Below are 17582 nucleotides of genomic sequence, written 5' to 3' on the forward strand. Positions count from 1 at the left end.
ATGTGCAATACAGTATTAACTAGTCACCATGCTACAGATTATACCCCCATGACTTATTTATTTTACAACTGGAAGTTTCTACCTTTGACCCCCTATAGCCATTTCTTCCACCCCCAAAAATTTTTGCAGTTTTAAAAGCTATCCTCATACCCAAAAAGATTGGGAACCACTGCTCTGAAGTTATTAGTGGTGGTCTACAAGAGATTTGTCAAAATCTAGGGCATAGGCTCTTTTTTTTTTTTTTTAAGTCTTAGTTTTTATACTGGTTACCAGGCACTGGAAAAGGAAATACCATATTCAAAAACAGTAATGTTGAGCATTTAGAAATATTTTACTTAGGAAAAAATAAGTTTATACATAGAAAATGTTTTAACAAAAAAGAAAAATAGAAGCTAAATCCTAAGATGCTTTATGTTTTACTCCACTTTGTTCAGTGGTAGAATTCTGGGCTTTGCTTAGGGTCAGACTCTGACAGGACAGGAAAAGCAACAGAGATGATTGAAAGAGACAATAAAATAACTGGGAAATTTTAACATAGTATACGATTGTGATTATATTTTGCATGAGAATTTGGAGCAACTTTACTGTACCAGTTGTATTCATTAAAAAGTACTGTTTTGTCCGTGTCCTGGGGCTAGTTTATTGTTAAGTATTAATTAATGAATGAGAATTTTGGCCCAAATACAGCTGAAGGGTTTACTGAAACTGGATTATCAGGGTTTTTATTTTTATTGGCTACGCCACGCAGCTTGTGGGATCTAAGTTCCCCAACCAGGGATTGAACCCAAGCCCTCAGCAGTGAAAACGCAGAGCCCTAACCACTGGACCGCCAGGGAATTCTCTGTATCAAGGTTTTAAAATTATTTTCATATTAAGATCTCCAGAGAATAATTTTACAATCCATAAGTTAAATATTTTTGCTTTTCATGATGAGAACTCTTACAAGTTTCTGCATCTCATAACAAATTACTAGCTAGTTGGTCCAGAGATGTTCATCCTCTTGGACTTCTAGGGAAATGATGTACTTACCATTCCAAAGATTTCATTTTACCCAGTAAGCTACTATATGAGTAAATGTAGGCTAGTTTTTGGCTTAGGTAAAACAATGTACATCAGTGTTTCTTTGAGTTGATCATTGTCTTACATCACTGTTACTTTTTAAATTACAAATTATCCTGAGTTTAGTTTTATTGTTATCAGTATAGCTTATGGAGGGTAGTTTGGTAATAGAATGTGTTGGTATATATTTGCATTGGCATTGATTTGGGCCTATTTTCCACTAACTGGATCTTAAGATATCTTTGCTTTGTGGTTTATATAGGTATCAGCTATATATATTCCCAAATGTTTCTGTTCTGTGACACTCACCATTATTAGTGAGTTATTTTTTGGCTGGAAAGTATGCTTCCATTGAGTATGTGAGCTTTTTTAACCCTAAGTTAGTCATCAGCCTAAGGTTCTAGTACTCTTAAGAAACTGCTCATTAAAAAGAACAGCTGGCTAGCACCTCAGATATGATCCATTGCTAGTGTGATGTTACAGTCCTTATCTTTTCTTTTTTTTTGACTCAAAACCAATTTTTTTTTCTTTTCTAACATCTTTATTCGAGTATAATTGCTTTACAATGGTGTGTTAGTTTCTGCTTTATAACAGAGTGAATCAGCTGTACATATACATATATCCCCATATCTCTTCCCTCTTGCATCTCCCTCCCTCCCACCCTCCCTATCCCACCCCTCTAGGTGGTCACAGTCCTCTTTAATGCATTGGTTTATCACACTTAACTGCTTCCAGGTGTTCCTTCTGTGTTTTATCCATTTTTACTTATTGACACATAGCATATACAAATAAGAATGCTATGTCAGAGATGTGGGTCGTGTGTATGCTTGTACTTAACTCTGCTATAAGGAAAAATTTGCATTCCCAAGAACACAAGAAATTTTGTTATCAACAAACTCAGATCAAAAAATAATTGCTTACTGGGACTTCCCTGGCAGTCCAGTGGTTAAGACTTTGCCTTCCAATGCAGTGGGTACAGGTTTGATCCCTGGTGGGGGAGCTAAGATCCCACATTCCTCAGGGCCAGAAAACCAAAACAGAAGCAATATTGTAACAAACTCAATAAAGACTTTAAAAATGGTCCATATCAGGGCTTCCCTGGGGGCTCAGTGGTTAAGAATCCGCCTGCCGATGCAGGGGACATGGGTTCAAGCCCTGGTCTGGGAAGATCCCACATACCGCGGAGCAACTAGGCCCTTGCGCCACAACTACTGAGCTTGCGTGTCTGGAGCTTGTGCTCCGCAATGAGAGGCTGCGGCAGTGAGAGGCCCGCGCACCGCGATGAAGAGTGGCCCCTGCTCGCCTCAACTAGAGAAAGCCCACACACAGAAATGAAGATCCAACACAGTCAAAAATAAATAAATAAATAAAAATTTAAAATATAATAATAATTGCTTACTGGGACTTCCCTGGCAGTCCAGTGGTTAAGACTTTGCCTTCCAATGCAGGGGGTGCGGGTTTGATCCCTGGTGGGGGAGCTAAGATCCCACATGCCTCAGGGCCAGAAAACCAAAACAGAAGCAATATTTTAACAAACTCAATAAAGACTTTAAAAATGGTCCAGGGCTGGGCTTCCCTGGTGGTGCAGTGGTTGAGAATCTGCCTGCCAGTGCAGGGGACACGGGTTCGAGCCCTGGTCTGGGAAGATCCCACATGCCGCAGAGCAACTAGGCCCGTGAGCCGCAACTACTGAGCCTGCGCGTCTGGAGCCTGTGCTCCGCAACAAGAGAGGCCGCGACAGTGAGAGGCCCGCGCACCGCGATGAGGAGTGGGCCCCACTCACCGCAACTAGAGAAACCCTGCGCCCAGAAACAAAGACCCAACACAGCCAAAAATAAATAAATTTATTTTTTTTAAAAAAATGGTCCAGGGCTTTGCTGGTGGCGCAGTGGTTCAGAGTCCACCTGCTGATGCAGGGGACACGGGTTCGTGCCCTGGTCTGGGAAGATCCCACATGCTGCAGAGCAGCTAGGCCCGTGAGCCATGGCTGCTGAGCCTGCCCGTCCGGAGCCTGTGCTCCACAACGGGAGAGGCCACAACAGTGAGAGGCCCACGTACCGCAAAAAAAAAAAAAGGTCCATATCAGGGCTTCCCTGGGGGCTCAGTGGTTAAGAATCCGCCTGCCAATGCAGGGGACATGGGTTCAATTCCTGGTCCAGGAAGATCCCACGTGCCACAGAGCAACTAAGCCCGTGCGCCACAACTACTGAGCCTGTGCTCTAGAGCCCACGAGCCACAACTACTGAAGCCCGCGCACCTAGAGCCCGTGCTCCGCAACAAGAGAAGCCACTGCAATGAGAAGCCCACACACCGCAACGAAGAGTAGCCCCCGCTCGCCATGACTAGAGAAAACCCACACGCAGCCATAAATACGTAAATAAATAAATAGATAAATAAATGAATCTATTAAAAAATTGTCCATATCAAATTTAAAAATCCAAAAAACATTGCTTACAGTATTTGTTTTTTGGGGTTTTTTTTTTTTTTTTGGCTACACGGCTTGCGGGATCCTAGTTCCCCAACCAGAGATCAAATCTGTGTCTCCTGCAGTGGAAGAGCGGAGTCCTAACCACTGGACCACCAGGGAATTCCCAGTAGTTTTTTTTTCTTAAAAGAAAAAGATTGACTTTTTAATAGTTATGTGTGTATAACTGTAAAGCCTAAACATTACTCAGCAAATCAATTGATGAATTGCATTACGTTTTTATCCATTTTCACTTTTGCCTTGGAATGATGGTCTTTCTTTCCCTGTCACTGCCACCTGTCATTATAAGCCAACCACTCTCACCATATTTATAATAAACAAGGGATAACTTTATTCAGCAAATGTAATATGTACAACTGATATTTCTGGGATTTGCTTTAAAATAATCATGTAGAAGAGGAAAGATTATAGATAAAATAAGATTGGCTATGAGTTGGTTGTTGATTAAAACTCGGTAGTCTGTGAGTTCATTACAGGGTTTTCTCTGGTTTTGTATTTGTTTGAAATTTTTCATAATAAAGTTTTTTTAAGATGCAAAAAAATAGCATATCAGACAAGATAAGTAGTGTGAACAAAATTTTGAAGGAAAAGAAACAGATGAATAGCTAATTAACAAAAGTGGTTTTCCATTCAGGCAAAGGAGTTTGAACTAACCCAGTAGGTATTAGGTAGCCATTATAGGTTTCTAATAGTAGAATGATAATGGTCATAGTTATTTAGCATCATGGGAGAATGAAGAGTAGATTGAAGGGTTGAGAACTCAGGAGAGCAGTTCACTGCAACCTTGAAATCATAAGGAGGTGAGTAGTGTTGGTGAATGGATGGATAAAAGGCAATCTGTGAAATATTCAGAGGAGAAAGAATACCTCTGCATCTAGGCTGTCAGTCAGGTGCTAGTGCCAGCACAGTGAAAAGGAGAGGTTTTTTGCCTCATTGACCCAGGACTTAGATTTGAACCATGTCCGTTGTCGTAGTGGAGTATATACCAAATGATTTGTAGCTACGTTACAAATTTAGTCAATATTTTGGCACTCTGTCTTTTAGTAAGTCAATATTGACAAGCTTCTTGTAGTTTCAAACTTTTTTCTCTTTCTGAGGGTAATTAAAAATGGAAGGCATCATATATACTACTGAGGCAGAACTGCTAGAACAGAGTTTTGATAGCTTATTTGAAACTGAAGAGCTCAAATCAACAGATGCCAGCTAGATGGCTAGCATTTGTTTTTTCATTACTGGGAAAAGAAATTTAGAGCTTGGCGCTGCCTTCTATTAAATGAATTTAAAGTTATGTCATGGGACAACCATAAGAAAATACTTCTGTTGTGTAATAGTGCCTTATCTAGGTTTTACTTTGAAGATCCCATCCCAAGTTTAGTGAAAAAGCAACTGAGATTTCCTACTTAGTATAAAAGAATTTTAGAGGACATCCAGTGCATCCAGTCAGTAGTCTTAAAAGTGTATCACAGAAATGTTGAGAATTTGCAATTAACTTTCATTTTAGGGTTTTCTTGTAGGCTGTAGAGAGTCTTCTAAGGAAGAAACTATGAGGAATGTTAGAATTGAAATTATTTTGAACCTTACGGGAAAATGTAGCCTTCCCGCTATGTTTGTAGGAGTGTAAAATGGCCTTAACTTTCTGGAGGGTGGTTCGGCATCACTACCAAATGTGCTTATGCCCTTCTAGCAGTTCCACTTCTAAGAATGTGTCCTAAGGAATTGTTTATACACATGTATAAAGAAAGGCATATGTACATGTACATGTCCATTCAGTGCAGCATTGTGTATATTATGGAAAATTAGCAACAATCTAAACATTCTCATGCAGAGAATTGATTTAAATTATAGTGCATCCATAGGATAGAATACAGTGCTGTCTTTTTTTTGTTTGGCTGCATTGGGTCGTCGTTGCGGTGCACAGGCTTCTCATTGCGGTGGCTTGTTTTGCGGAGCACGGGCTCTAGGCGCACGGGCTTCAGTAGTTGTGGTGTGTGGGCTCAGTAGTTGTGGCTTGCGGGCTCTAGAGCGCAGGCTCAGTAGTTGTGACACACGGACTTAGTTGCTCCATGGCGGTTGGGATCTTCCCAGACCAGGGCTTGAACCCCTGTCCCCTGCATTGGCAGGCGGATTCTTAACCACTACATCACCAGGGAAGCCCCAGTGCTGTTGTTTAAGAGGAAGAAATAAATTTTGTACATGTGCATATAGAAAGATGTCCAAAACTTACTACTAAATGAGCAAAGCTGATTAAAGAAAAGTAGGGTTCTCACTTTCATCTTTGGGGAACTTTGGGAAGTGGAATTATGTGAGAATTTCACTTCTACTTTTTATGCGTTTGTAATGTTTGTGTATTTTTATAAGCATTTATTATTTCTCAATAAGTCAATAAAGATACAGCTATTGGTCAGGAGAGGATCCCCGTTGTGCATATCAGAATTATTAAGCTTTAAATTCCTTTACTGCTAGATACTTAGCCACCTGGTCTGTCAAATAATCACAGAACACATATAGTCAGCTTCTGTTTGTCTGTGTTTTGAAGGTTCTTGCTGCCCATTGTTCTTTATTCTTCTTCATTCTTAATAGAATTTTTCATGAGACCAATCAGTGAAAAGTTTTGTCTAAACAGTTTAAGAGATTTATAAAAGAATCTGTTTCTGTACCCCTCTGTGTCATTGCTAAAAGAGGGAGTGGTTTGGGGTTTTCTTTCTTTGGGGGTAGGGTGTTGTTTTCACTTCAGGATGACTCATTAATTGTAGAGACACACTTCAGGATTTTCTTTTCCCTTCATGGTTGTGAAGATGCAATACTTTGGCACACAGGCAAACAGAAAGAGTTTTTGCAAAGTGCCTACCCTCTTCTACTTGGATAAGAGAAACTTTATTATTTTGGGGGGAACGGGGGCTGCATTGGGTCTTTGTTGCTGCATGCGGGCTTTCTCTAGTTGCAGCGAGTGGGGACTATTCATTGTGGTGCGTGGGCTTCTCATTGTGGCTCCTCTTGTTGCGGAGCACGGGCTCTAGGTGCGTGGGCTTCAGTAGTTGTGGCTCGCAGGCTCAGTAGTTGTGGCTCGCAGGTTCTAGAGCACAGGCTCAGTAGTTGTGGTGCACGGGCTTAGTTGCTCTGCGGCATGTGGGATCTTCCCAGAGGAGGGATCGAACCTGTGTTCCCTGCGTTGGCAGGCGGATTCTTAACCACTGTGCCACCAGGGAAGTCCCAAGAGAAACATTTTAAAATAAAACTTAAGATCGTTTTTATACGTAGTAGAGTTACATGAGTAGTTACTCACTTCATGATTGTTGAATGAACGAATGAAGAAAACCCTGACAAATCTAGGTAATATAAATCCCAAGAGAGCCAGGAATGTTAATCTGGACTTGTTTGTCTAACGTAGTACCAACAATAATTGGTGCTTAATTTTTTAAAATTTTCTTTTAGGGAATTCCCTGGTGGACTATTGGTTAGGACTCTGCGCTCTCACTGTGGAGGGCCGAAGTTCAATCCCTGGTTGGGGAACTAAGATCCCACAAGCTGCTCAGCAGCCAAAAAAAATATTTTTTTTTCTTTTAATTCAAATATTGCTATCTAAAGTTAGTAGTAATTACTTTAATAAGTAGAGCCTATACATTAAAATCCTAATTTTCTTCTTAACTCCACTACTGTGTGTGTGACTTCTTATAAGTTAATACTTTTATAGCTCTGTTTCTTCATCTATAGAATAATGAATTCGACTCTGAACTTAAAACTCTAAATTTCTTATCAACTGAAGAAATTTTGCCTAAACTACTGAAAATATAAAGATATCAATTCCTTATAAATATGTATGTCTCACTTTGTCTGGAGTAAGTAAACATGGTTCCCATTCAGGGTTTGAAAATGAAAAAAGTATGGATTTAGAGGAGGCAGACACAGAGGTAGGAGAGGTTCTTTTCCGAACTAGTATGGAACATGGCTCTAAAGCATGATCAGAGGCTTCAAACACAGTAGGACAAAACCTTTAGAAAGTCTTTAGAATATAGCTCTTTAAAGAGGTAAATCGAAGTTCATTGAGGGTATCATCTTTATTTGACACTTGGAAACCTAAAATTTTCCTAACTGATTATTGTTAAGGGCAGAAAGAGTCTGTGTGCATCCTTGGTTAGTTTAGCAGTAAATATCTGTTTATCATTGTTAAATGTAAATAAAATATTTCTTTTTCTTCACTGTCATCTTAAAATAAGATTTAGTTTCGTTATTTATAGAGTGTACTCTTATCCTGTTACTCACCCCCTTCCTTCCAAGCACAATGAAATATGTCTTCGCCTCTATAATATTGCCATTATTGAAGTATTTCATGGGGAAAGAAATTCTTACTGTGGACTGAAATAGGATTTTTTTTTAATTGGGTTTTAATTACCTCCTACTCTAGTAAGTTTAGAGCTTTTGTAGACATCAGTTTATTGTGCCAAGCCCAGTAGCCCCTAGAGGGAGTATAAATTTAGGCAAAGGAGCCAAGGGATAAACAGGTGTTGAAGGAGAAGAGGTGGGAGAAAAGGAAAACTTTATCTTGGCTCTAAATTACTAAATAATGATGTTTCTTTAGTCTCTCTTAATTGTTTATCCCAACACGTTTGTCTTTTCTTCTCTTCAGCCCTGAATTTCTAGATCCTTTGCCTGCATTAACTTGCTTCAGATCGTAAGCCTAACTTATAACTTACACTACCCCAAGTACATGAACTTTTCCCCAGATCTCTGAGCTCTTTCTCTTTTCTTAGAGTACATCTCTTATTTTCCAATAATTCTTATTTATTTCTTCTAATGCTTATCACTTCTCTCTCCTATACTTTTCTTTTTTTGCATGTTTCTTACATATCCTTTTCTCACACGATTTATTTTACTTTAGCAAAATTGAAATATACACTGTTAGAGATGAGTGAAAATAATTTTTAGCCACATTCAGATTATTAGTAGCACCTCCTCTTTGTTTACATATATTTTAAAGTTCCAGAGAGCCACTTAAATTATTATTTGCTACAAACACTAGTCTATGTGCACCTATGTCAGCAGTACAGGTATTATTCTTTCTACTGTACACTGAGAAAACAGACTTTTGAGACATTGCATGAATCGCCTGAGTCAGTGTCACGATTCACAGAAATTTAGAGCAGGAGGAAACCCAGTGAAGATTTTACTTGGAGGAACTTAAGTCTCATCTATAAAAAGTGATTTTTCAGAGATCACCAGACTAATTAAGTTGTAGGCTAGAACTCAAATTTCCTAACTCATAATACAGTACTTTTTCCTAACATACATTTTCTCCTCCCAAGATAAAAAGCTTTATGTTAAACAGTACAACGGCAGTGTTTTTCCTCAATATCTCAGTTTGGGTTGGAAATGGAAGATAAGCATATAATGCAGCTGCCACATTAGTTCTCAGGCAAGTTGGTTGTGTAGCTAAATGTACATATATATTTACTGCTTTCTTAAGTGTTATGTGATTTAAAAATTGAGGATATAAACATACAAAACAGTCTTCTAATATTCTCTCTGTCTTCCCTTTTTACTGTTTAGTCATTCAAAAGTAGGAAATTTAAGTATAGAAGTATTTAAGAATAATCTCAACTTATATGTATAACAAAATTTTGAATAATCAGTAGATTCAGAAGTTGAATCTTAATATTAGTGGTTATTTTCTTTTAACCCTTATTGAAAATTTTTCTGACTTTTTTTCCATCTTAATTGTGTTGAATTTATTCATTTATTGGCCTATTAAAAATTTTTACTGCTTCAGAGTTATTCTGTATATCTGTTGATTTTTATTATTTTAATAGTTTAAATATCAGGGTAGTAGATTGGGCTGAACATATTGATTTCAGAATACATTTTAGAAGCTTGTGTTTTTAGTGAATCCCAGTTTAAGGGTTATTGCTTTCAAAAAGAAGAAATTTGGTTAATTGTCGCATCTGGCTAGTTGGAGTTTAGAGAAATGAGGTTTCTTGTATACAGAGTCTTTTATTTAGTATGCAAGGTAGGAAAAAATCCTAATAATTTCATAACAATACTGTGTGAACAACCTGATACCAAAGCTCTGAAAAAGAAACCAGGCCTAGGAGATGAGGAGTCTAGGGAGGATTTTTTCTTTTTTTTTTTAATATTTATTTATTTATTTGGTTGCGCCAGGTCTTAGTTGCAGCATGTGGGCTCCTTAGTTGCCGCATGCGTGTGGTTTCTAGTTCCCTGACCAGGGATCGAACCCGGGCTCCCTGCATTGGGAGCGTGGAGTCTTAACCACTGCGCCACCAGGGAAGTCCCCTTGGGAGGATTTTTAGGTGGAGGATGTTTTAGATTCTAAAATAGTAAGTTGTGGCTAATAGGATGAAAATAATCATTAACCCTCTTAAAAGATCTGAAGTAATATTACTGCTCTTGAGAAAAGTGGGCATTGCAAACTGATATTACTCAGCCTACCTTTTGTGTCAGCCTAAGCAAGAAGAGATTTTTCTCTTTTTCTGTAATACCTGCCTATTTTTAACATATTGAGTTTCACATAATTTCAAAAATGTCTATAAAATATACCTTTCTGGCCCTGAATTAGTGAGTGTACATATTTGTCTTTACTTTGAAATCTCATAATTGGGCCCTAGATTGCAGAGTGAATTTAAAACTTAGGGAATCCACTATATCCCCAAACATTTTTTTTATAAGAAGGGGAGAAAAGTGTAAAATTTCAACGTAAATACCTTGCTGTTAGCATGAGAATTCATAAAAATAAAAATAATCTCAGTGTTTTCTTTCAAATGTAATGATAGAGGATAGATATTATAAAGCCACAGGAACTTAAAAGGGACATTTTGAGAAAATGCCATGTTTGTATATATCTAAATATATATTCACTAACATATTTTGTCAGAGATCAAAACTGAGGAAGAAATTTGACTTTCTGGTGGTTTGTGAGAGAGTTGATCAGAGATTGCTTCTTGGCTAAGTTGCTGTCTGCATAGGCTGTTAACAATTGTTTCTCTGGCAGCAGATCTTGTTCATCAGGATTGCATCATTTCTGGGAGAATGGCCAAGGTCCACAGCCACAGTACAAAGACTGTCTGAAGCATATGAGGCCTGTTCTTTTTCTGAAGCGGCACTCCTCTTCCTGCCAGTCCTCTTCACAGGATTACTGAAGCAGACTTGTTCTGAATTTCTTTCATCGGATTGGCTGTTTATTGGACTCTTGTCTCCCAGCTGCTTCCGGCTCACCTGGCTGATGCAATTTCTTTTTCTGAAATCTCTGTTGGAGTTGTTCTTAAAACACTTTTTGTCTGTTTTCTCTGAGAGTGACCTGACAGATCACATGGGTCTTGTGCTTTCAGCAAGTCATATAGAGAAGAGACTGTCAGAATGGCAGATACAGAGACTATTGACCATTTCTGAATTCAATTTAAAAGACTGGGGTAATTATAAACTATTTCTGGCACGTTCTTAAAAGCCTTTTCCTTAGAAACTATATGTAAATGGTGACTTCTCAAAAGAGTACTCAGTACTGGGAGTCAAGCTGGTTCTGCTTCTGAGTCCAAGAACTTAACTACAGTTCCTGGGGGGGTCTGATGGATTGTAGTTAAACTGAAATGAAATTGAAATTCCGATGCATTCATTTTCCCCCTACTGTATACTCATGTACTTACTTCTCTTTTTACTCCTGTCCGTTTTTCTTTCTTATTTGTTGTTGCTAAAGGAGTCTGTTTCTTCCTTGGTGTAATTTTTATCTTCCTTCCATTTACTGTTACCTTCATACCTTTTATTTTTACAGTTCTGAGTATGCTCTTTTAAAATTGTTTCTAAAGAATAGTTTATTTTCCAATTTTTAATAAAAAGTTAGAAATCCATAAGATATCAACATAAAGAACATTTACTCTCTACTGCTTGGTAACTGGAATCTCACACACAGCTCTTTTCACATATATGATATAACATTTCAGATGTTGAAACTCCTTTCTGGCTAATGTTAAATTTGACTCCCCCACCCCCACCCCAAGTCCTATGTCATCACCTATTTTCCTTTTCTTTTTGGAGTGTAGAAAGCTAATTAAAGCTCTGTTTTCTACATGCTTTCCATTGTGTAGTTGACCACAAATGGATTCCCTCTTGTCACTCTTTCTGTAGTAGGACAAGAGGGTAGGGGGAAGAAAGGACTAATATGAACTCTAATAGATCATGGTAGGTCCCTGTCTGACTGGAGAATAAATCTGACATTTGATTAAAGAAAAGCCTCCTAATTTAAGAATGGGTCAGAGGAGGAGAAAAGCACCTCCTAGGAGAGATAAAAAGAAGGAATCCTTTGGGAAATGGGAGAGAATTCTGATTTGAAGGAAAGAAAAGGATTACCCAGAGACAATATATATCACTTCTTAACTCAAATAGACAACTGCCTTTTCTACCCTTTATTTAGGTTCTGGCTTTACAGGAAAATAAGATAACAAGGTTAAAGGACAAAGATACAGTACTAAATGGAACAATTACCGTTAAAATATTATTTCTGTAGAATTCTATTCCATGTGTCCATCTATGTTATTTCTTTCTATACTAATTTGCTTCTCAACTTTTTCTAGGTCTTCAGAACTACTGGCAGATAATTTTGGGGGACTTCATATTCAGAGGTCTATAAAAAGGTGACTGAGCCAAGTAAATTCTTTTAATTTGTTTTAATTTTTGTACTTCAATGAATGCTAAAAACTATAATTTTGATATGAGTGATCATAATTTATTCAGCAAATATTCTCAAATACCCTCTATGTGCCAGGTGCTATTGTAGGCTGTGGAACTACAACAGAGGATAAAATACAAAAATCCTTGTCCTCATTGAGTTTTTACTTTGGTAGGAAGAGAGAGAGACAAATTAACAAGTAAAAGATACTTTGAAACTGTTCCACCTAGAGATTTTAATTCTTATCATTTCTTTCTAGGACATATCTCCAACTATGTGATAAATTAGTAACTGCTATAACTACTAAGCTTGGTAAACTGTAGTAGGAGCCTATTGTCTTGTCTTATAAAACCAGGGTAATTATAGTAAAATACTGCATATAGATAATCTGTTAGAAGTTCTTCAGTTAACATTTGAATAGCTACATTTTGCATGTTATTTAGGAAAGGAACTAGTCTTGGAGTCATATGAGAAATTAGGTTTTGTTATCTTTTTTTTTTAATTAAAAACACCCAATATTACAAGAGTATTATTTGGAACAGGATAACCAAGCTAATCCGAAATGCCTTCATCAGAAGAGTGGAAGGGGTCATGTAAAATTACACAAAAGGGAAATGGAAGAATTCATGAAAGTAATTAACTACTTAATCTTTCTTAAAGTTATTTTTCAACTATCCAAATTAGCTGAGTTGAGATTTCATTAAGGAATGTATTAATCACTTATTCATTTATTAAGGAGACATTATCTGAAGTGATTTTTCCATCTTTTCCTTTTAGTGTATCTTTTTTTGACTCAGAAAAATAACCACTGTCAGCTTAGTTTTGTAAGTTTTCTTTTATCTAGACACCTACATTTTTTTATGGGCATATAACAGTAATGGCTATGACAGAGGATTTTTTAATGGTGTTGAGTAATTGGTAGTGAGGGGTTCTTTACTGAAATATAACACATGATTCAGATTCCTGTATTGGTCAAGGTAGTAGTATGCTCATTATTAGACTCTGTTCTGGTTATTTAGCCAAGTAGCCTCTGGGCTTTTTTTTTTTTTTTTTTTTTTTGAGAATTATGCAGTGATACCAAATAGAGAAAGAGTTGTAACCAACAATCCCCAATGTTTAAAAATGCCCTTTTGGGCTTATTTGATAAGTATTCTCTCTTCTGTTACTTGTAGATTTTATTTCAATTTCCCAGAGGATTAGAGAATGTACTGCTCTCCTCTGGTTTGTTAGGGAAAGGAAACATTTATGTGTAAAATAGGCCCAAAGGCAGAAAGTTGTATTAGTCACTTTTGTTTTATGAGCTGTGAGGAAGCAATAGATAGGAAGATTTGCCCTTTTCATTTCAGTCTCAAGTCCAACATGTCACCTCAAGTTGAGTGGGAACGGGTATATTGCCACACCCGGATTTGGAGAGTCCTAGGTCCATTAGTGAGATCCAGCTCTTTCAAAGTGTAGGTGCCAGGGAGGACTGCTTAGTTTATAGCTGTTCTAGCATTGTAAAATAATGATACAGAATAGTATTATCTTTACGTGTTCTTAAAAATCTTGTCCTGATTCACTGTTCACTATTGGTTTTCTTTTCCATGTTAATTTGCTTCATATTTCAAAATAAGAGTCAAGCATCTGAGATCATCTACCATTTTAAAATTTGCATTGACCCCCTGTATTGACTCAATTAATATGGTATAGTTTTCATTTGATTTAATTTTTTTAGTATAAATAACCATTTTCTGCTGTCTTATTTGTCTTATCATGAATCAGTATATCAGTCATGACTTCTTTTTGTAGTTTTTTTGCAAAAATCTGTATTAACCTGGGCCTTAACAGTCACATTGACTTTCTTTCCTCCCACATAAAATGCTTTGTGTTCCATTCTTTTAATGTTTTTTTTTTTTACAGAACTATAAAATCACTAATGTAAAGTCAAAGTACACTTTTTCCCTTTGCACCATACCTCCAAATCTCTTAATCTACTTAATCTACTTTTGTTTCTTTACACTACCAAGTTTGTTTCTTTCTGTTCCCAAACTCCACTGGCTGTGGTCACCAACTCAAGGTATCCTCACTGCCTTTCCATGCAAAATTTTCTTATTTTTATCATGAAACTGTACACTTCGTGGTTTATGTTTTTATTCATACCTAGCAGTGGATATTATCTCACAGATATCATTACTAACTACATCTTCTCCCAAAATTATAGTTATTAAAAAGGTTTAAAAGAAGGAAAAGAGTATTCCATGACAAAAGAAGGCAATAAGAAACAGCTATTCAGTCAAATATAAGCAAATTGATTTCTTTTATCATCATATTTAATTTGGAAGGAATAACATTAAACTATAACATTAAACTAGTAAATTCTTTTAACTGTTCTCTTTCTTGTTAGTTAGGTCCTAGGGTGTCAGAAATTTTTGTTTGATAAACAGTTGTGGAATGGGAGAAATGTGCTCATTGGTGAGCAGACTGTTACTTTCCCTTTATCTGAAAAGAAAAAAATTAAAATAGAAATGAAAAGTGAGCATAACTTTTGCTACCTCACTTTGTGGAACATTAATGTAGAACATAGTAAACACGATACAATGTTGATCCCTTGTATTTGTTTTATATTTATCCCTTAAAAGCTTTGTTCAAAAAATAGAAAAATATTCAGTAGTATTTGCAATAAATTCAAAGAACTTTCTGGTTACTAGATGTTTTCCTTTTCTGTTCTAGGATTCCTCATGTCCATAACATGTTGGTTGAGGCTCTGCAGCTCACCCCCACTCTCAGAGTGGCCAGTCTCTGATAATTGGACCCCGTGATTTCCACTTCCTGCTGTGTTGGACGTCATGAGCATTGCAATCCCTCTGGGAGTCACCACACCAGATACATCCTACTCAGATATGGCTGCTGGATCAGAGTAAGTGCTGCTTCCTAGGTAGCAGATACATTACCAGTTTGTGTGGAGACAAATTTCTTGTGGGCATCTAATAATAAATAACGTGGTATTTTCTAAACCCAAGCCTAGCCCATTGTAAATGACATTAGACCTTTCCCTTTCCCCCATAGAAACTGGAGGAAAAAAAGAATTAGAAGCGGGAGGAAAAGAATTTGGCGGGGTGGGATTTCTGAGTAAATAATTAATAGAATTAAATTTTCAAGGTAGTGATTATGTTTTCATTTGTTTTGATGGGTGAGGAAGATTGAAATAAGCGTCACTACCTGCTTCTGTAGAGTTATTGATTATCTGATGAATGAAGGATAAGGAGGAGTTCTCTCCAACTGATTTTCCTTGAAGGCCTCTTCCTATGTACTTCTCATTGTTCTAGAGTAAAGGGGCTGCAGCTATATGGGCAGGTTACTTAGACATTCTGATATTTGGGATAGAAAATGTGGAAATTAGTATCATCTGTTTTTATAATATTCATTGCCTAGAAAGAGGACCTTCAAAATCAGTGGTACCAAACTTTTTTTTCAGCTAAGAGCAGCTTTAGGAATTCAGAATTTGTCGAAAAGTCCAATCCCTAAAATAGACTCTCAATTCTTGAAGAATTTAAATGCCAAATGGCAATGAAGGTAGGCCTTCATTATAAAACTTTATATTCACAGTTTAAAATTTTTTAGCCTTTTGTATCCCTTCTCTTTTAAGTTGTCCAAGATTCCCCCTGCTCACAGATTCCCCCCCTCTTGTCCTTTTACCTCCCTTGTACCCAATCTTCCTTGCTTACAGAAAGGAAGTGGAAGCCCCCTACCTTTCAAGACGAAGTGGCACTACACCAGGATGTGAAAGTCCAGCGAAAGAGACCCAAGGGGCCTAGGGGGCAGCACACCCCCAGAAGCCAAGTCTATTCCAGGCAGTACCAGGGATTAGGGTCTGGGCTGGAAAAATCCTGGTGTTTTGAATATGTTCAGGTCCAGTTCAGACTCTTGATCCCACAGCCACTTCTTGAGTGAGGTGGGTGTTGCTCTAATTCCCCTGTTTCTCTTGCCATTCTCACAGTCCCTGGGGATTCCTTCCCCTTCAGCAAAGTAAAGAAGCTGTACCAGAACTCTGGGTTCAACTGCATCCCTGATAATAGTGGTTTTCTTCCTTAAGACTGAGAATATCAGTAAAGAGCATGTATGTTTCTTCACAAAGCCACCTAGGATAATTTAACTGTTTCATGACTTCCTTAAAGAGGAAGACTTAAAATGAAGCTACCCTAAGAAGCAGTGTATTATATTCTGGGGTCGTGTAGAATTGAAAGCAGTTTCTGGCCTTATTCCCATATAAAAAGGAAGATGGAGGGTCGGGGGGTAGGGAAGGGTGGATTGTGTTACTTCCAGGGCCTTTTTTCCTGTTTTGTTTTGTTTTTGTTTTTTTGCATGCCACAGAGATGTAGTTATGCCAATAGCCGAGACTACCAATTTTACAACTATTTCCCAAATAGAGTACTTAAAAATCTTCCTGCATTCATAGATAATTGTGTAGTGTTAATGAATTTGTATAAAGTCAACCACTAACCTCCTATATGGATTGGCTGACAGACTGTATATGTAAACAACATTAACATTTGTCAGAAATTTCAACGAAAAGATTAACTCAACGAGTTTCGGGTTAGTAGCTAAGGAAAGGACCTAAAGCTATTATTCTTAAAACAGGGATTTTTCCCATAGTACAGAGCTAACTGCCCATAAATGTTGCTAGGGAGTCCAGAAGTAATTGCAGAATCAAAAAATACTTGTGGCCTAAAAGTTTGACTGCAGTGTTTCTATTTCCTGAAACATTTTCATCCATAATCTCCAGACAGATTTCTGATACTGTGGTCTTAGCTGATTACACAGTTTTTCGTTTAGTATTCCTATAAAGCAAGAGAATGTCAACAATTAGCTTATATACCACTCTATTAAATTATTGATGATATTTGTTAATGCTTCACTGTGCATATGTCACTGTCATGCATATTCCACTGTTCTGGGCACTCTAAGATTAAACCTGGTATTAAGGACAACATCCTCAACTAAATAAAAGGTCTAGACCTTACCTTATGGGATTTTAAATCTGATGGCAATGGTATGCATTATGTTTTGTTTTTGTTTTTTTTGTATATTTGTAGGAAAACCTCTAGATGTAACAATAGAAGCAAAGACTTTTCTGAATTTACAATCCTGCCATAAATGAATTAAAGACATTTTCTAAGAGGTAGTGTTATAACAGCAGGTTGTATATTATACTTGGAACACAGTTGATGGAGTATATCTTTCGTAAGCATGGCTTCTGTGTATGTGCCTAGCTGTCATAGAAGTTCAAACATAGGGGAAGAAAGGCTATAATTACATTTGCATAAAATCATTCACTAATAAAGAGATGCAATCCTAACACTCCAAAATTTTTATCGATATTTTAAAATATAG

At 37.3% G+C, this 17582-nt stretch overlaps 1 protein-coding gene across 14 annotated transcripts in view; it reads left to right on the forward strand.

Moving 5' to 3' along the window:
• The window catches only part of SETD5 (SET domain containing 5), an 82142-nt gene that overhangs the window by 22477 nt on the left and 42083 nt on the right, over positions 1–17582 (forward strand). For 6 of the 14 annotated variants that reach the window (XM_029244077.1, XM_029244075.1, XM_029244067.1 and 3 more), the window contains exons 2-3: positions 12118–12177; positions 14922–15108. In XM_029244077.1, coding sequence (XP_029099910.1) covers positions 15038–15108 — 71 coding nt within the window. In that variant the 5' untranslated portion in view covers positions 12118–12177; positions 14922–15037. Of the gene's footprint in view, positions 1–12117; positions 12178–14921; positions 16144–17582 lie in introns of all 14 variants that reach the window. The other 8 variants (XM_029244070.1, XM_029244074.1, XM_029244076.1 and 5 more) reach the window with 2 other exon arrangements.

Source organism: Monodon monoceros, unplaced genomic scaffold (genome assembly GCF_005190385.1).
Source record: "Monodon monoceros isolate NGI ecotype Baffin Bay Population unplaced genomic scaffold, NGI_Narwhal_1 Super_Scaffold_3, whole genome shotgun sequence".
In the NCBI taxonomy this organism is placed as follows: domain Eukaryota; kingdom Metazoa; phylum Chordata; class Mammalia; order Artiodactyla; family Monodontidae; genus Monodon; species Monodon monoceros.